Raw genomic sequence first — 3549 nt, 5'->3', positions numbered from 1 at the left:
CGTTACAACGACCAGATTGCCCAGATCTGCCCAGTCTGCCCATCCATCGATCTGCTGAAGGTTGTATACAGAGTGGCCGGATTGTAGCTAGATCCCTTTAGAGGCAGAGAGGAATCAAACGAGCCCCACAAGCGACCCAAAGCAAAGAAACAAATAGTTTATAGCAATAATAATCACACAAAAAAAATAAATCACATCTGCAAGGATCGCTAGGTGCCCAACGTTACATTGTATGCATGAAAAGACTACGACAGCTTAGAAAATACTCAGTCCTCTCTGCATGGCAAAGTAGTCCCTTGATTCTTCCACTTTCTTCCATCCACGGTTATTTTCTCCCTAAAAGAAAGGTATAAACAAACTTTAATCAATAAGAGAAAATATTGACGTATAAAACTAAGATGGTCCAATACAGTGGGATGAAAGCAATGGCAGATATTTGGTAGGAGAAAGGGAGGGGGGAGGGGAGGAGGAGGAGGCGAAGCCATGGGTGGGATTGTGGGTAATCTTTTGATCCTGATTGGCCAGGTGGAGAAGAAACGTCCAGGCAGCCAAAGCTCTCCCATTGGTTCCAGCACCCAAAGGTTAAACCAAATTCTTCCTTTTTTTTCCAGCCTGGTGTCTCTGGGTCTGGAATTAATTGTAGCTATAGCTGTCTACTCTAGTTGCTGAGAGGGGAGGTTGTTGTGTTTATTTTGAAGGGACATGAAGTAGTTGATTCATTTTCTCCCCTGGCTTCTTGATTATATTTATATATGACTATATTTATACCCCTATAATTAACACCAATATTATGTGCGTTTTGTTTTTTGCTACATGACTTGCCAGTGTTTGGAGACATTGGTGCGACAGAGAGCCGTGAGCGCTGCTGCTCCTGAATTCTTCCTGCTGCAACTTCACTTGAGTGTCCTGCTCCCATCTTTGTGATATGTTGGACATGGGGGAGAGGAAGGAAGTGAAAATGATGCCCAAGTCATCCTTCAGCATCAACAGCCTGGTGCCTGAAGCCGTCCAAAATGACAACCACCCTCAGCCTCAGCACCACCACCACCACCATCACCACCACCACCAGCTCATCAGCCACTCTCAGCCCCACCACCGAGCCGTGCAGGAGGAGGACGATCTGGACAAAAGCCTCTTGGAGGTAAAGACCGAGAGCCTCCCCCCTGGCAAGGTGGACTCTGCCTCTTCCGAACTGGTGGTAGGGGACTCGGACAAGGACAAGCCCGAGGAGAAGAAAGGAGATGGTGCTGGTGCCAAAGATGGGGAGGCTGGCAAGGACGGCGAGAAGAAGAACGGCAAGTACGAGAAGCCCCCCTTCTCCTACAATGCCCTCATCATGATGGCCATCCGCCAGAGTCCAGAGAAGCGCCTGACCCTCAATGGGATCTACGAGTTCATAATGAAGAACTTTCCTTACTACCGGGAGAACAAGCAAGGCTGGCAGAACTCCATCAGGCACAACCTCAGCCTGAACAAGTGCTTTGTGAAAGTACCTCGTCACTACGATGACCCCGGCAAAGGGAACTACTGGATGTTGGACCCCAGCAGCGATGATGTCTTCATTGGTGGGACCACTGGCAAGCTTCGCAGGAGATCTACCACGTCCAGGGCTAAGCTTGCTTTCAAGCGAGGGGCCAGGCTCACCTCCACCGGACTGACTTTCATGGATAGAGCTGGCTCCTTGTACTGGCCTATGTCACCTTTCTTGTCTTTGCATCACCCGAGGGCCAGCAGCGCTTTGAGCTACAATGGGACAACGTCAGGTTACCCCAGCCACCCCATGCCCTACAGTTCAGTGTTGACTCAAAACTCTTTGGGGAGCAACCACTCCTTCTCTACGTCCAATGGCTTGAGCGTAGACAGACTTGTCAATGGGGAAATACCCTATGCCACCCACCATCTCACAGCCGCTGCCCTGGCTGCCTCCGTGCCATGCGGGCTGCCAGTTCCTTGTTCTGGGACCTACTCCCTAAACCCTTGCTCTGTGAACCTTCTAGCTGGACAAACGGGCTACTTTTTCCCACACGTCCCCCACCCCTCCTTAACTTCCCAAAGCAGCACGTCCATGACAGCCAGGGCTGTCTCTTCTTCCACCTCACCCCAGGCTCCTTCCACCCTCCCCTGTGAGTCTCTCAGACCATCTTTGCCAAGTTTTACCACGGGACTAACGGGAGGACTGTCTGACTACTTTACACATCAAAATCAGGGTTCATCTACCAACTCTTTGATACATTAACATCCAGGGGAACAAGACTGTAAGTGAACATTTTACACACATTTCAATTGTACATGAAAACTGAAAGGAAAAAAAAAAGCAAGCGAACAAAAAAAAAAGACAAAAAACTTAAAAAAAAGACAAGTCCAGGTATTTTTTATGAAGTCCCCCTTATTTTTGTGTATGTCTGTTCAGTCTCTAGGGTTCTTTATTATTGAGATGAGGCGTGGTGTCAAAGTGAATGCAATGTAGGAGCACACTGACCTCTGGGAATCAAAAAAACATTTTTTTTTTTGATGCTATAGAATGTATAACTGATCTCTACATAGCGACTGCTTTGCATTATTTGTTACTCAGTACCATTAATTGTTATTCAGTACAATTCTATCACTTCTAGTGGCCAGGAATCCATATCTGCAGTATTACAAGTCATATAGCTCTAAAAGTTCAAAAGTGCTAAGGTTAACTGTTAAAAGTAATATACTCAAAACTAGAGGAACGTTAATTCGTATTTATGTTAATTAAAAGTCCAGCTGCACAGTTATTATTATTCATTTTGCCCACTTATTTTATATCATTTCGCTATAGCAAGAAAAAAAAGGGTATTTTATTTTCTTTTGTTTACTTTTAGACCAAAGATTGGGATATAGATGAATGCAGAATGTACTGATTTATGTAACAATATGACAATCATAATTCTACAACAATTCACCTTTCAGCCTGCAGCACTGTCCGTTGCAAACAAAAAACAAAAGAGAAAAAAAAGTACAAATTCTAATTATTATTAAGTAAGTTTGAGGGGGACAAACTGAATACTGCCTTCAATTTGTGTTGTGTATATTATGGTGTATGTGCTCACTAACCGGTCGGTCACCATTTTTTTTTTTTTTGTTAATGTAGTGAAACGTTTAAAACCGATTGTACTTCTAGGTAATCCTTGCAAAAACTATGTATAACCCGTGTTGAGTAAAAATTAATACAACTGAGTGATTGTTAATTGTCTTAAAAATTTCTTGATTGTGATAATGTGGTCATATGCCCGTGTTTGTCACTTATACAAATGTTTACTATGGAGACACAGAAATAAAAAAAAAAATAGGCCAAATTCATATAGAACATAGTTTTTGTCGTTCTTTTAAAATAATATATTCTATTCTGAAGACTGACAATGCAGCTGATGAAATATTTATTAGGGTAACTTTTGTCTAGGCCTGAAGTAATGTGCAAATGGTTGTGGTCCTATGATAGGATTTTAAAAAAATGGTTTTAGCAGTATACAATTCCTTTTCCTTGCTTTGATATCTTTGATATATTATATTATATTATATTCATAT

General features: G+C 43.0%; 1 protein-coding gene across 1 annotated transcript; it reads left to right on the top strand.

Annotated features, from left to right (window-relative positions):
- The first annotated feature begins 795 nt into the window (after nt 1-795).
- Nucleotides 796-2347, top strand: FOXG1 (forkhead box G1). Its single transcript, XM_018554154.1, has one exon. The coding sequence runs from the start codon at nt 926-928 to the stop codon at nt 2234-2236; it is 1311 nt and encodes a 436-aa protein (XP_018409656.1). The 5' UTR covers nt 796-925; the 3' UTR covers nt 2237-2347.
- The last annotated feature ends 1202 nt before the right edge of the window (nt 2348-3549 follow it).

The sequence above is a fragment of the Nanorana parkeri genome, unplaced genomic scaffold (assembly GCF_000935625.1).
Source record: "Nanorana parkeri isolate BGI_ZX_2015 unplaced genomic scaffold, ASM93562v1 scaffold144, whole genome shotgun sequence".
NCBI classification, from domain to species: domain Eukaryota; kingdom Metazoa; phylum Chordata; class Amphibia; order Anura; family Dicroglossidae; genus Nanorana; species Nanorana parkeri.
Note: the sequence above shows the minus strand (reverse complement) of the source record. Positions and strands in the feature narration are given on the sequence as shown.

What these genes read in the sequence shown, in the direction of transcription:
- FOXG1 (XM_018554154.1), top strand. Translation starts at nt 926, where the DNA reads ATGTTGGACATGGGGGAGAGGAAGGAAGTGAAAATGATGCCCAAGTCA.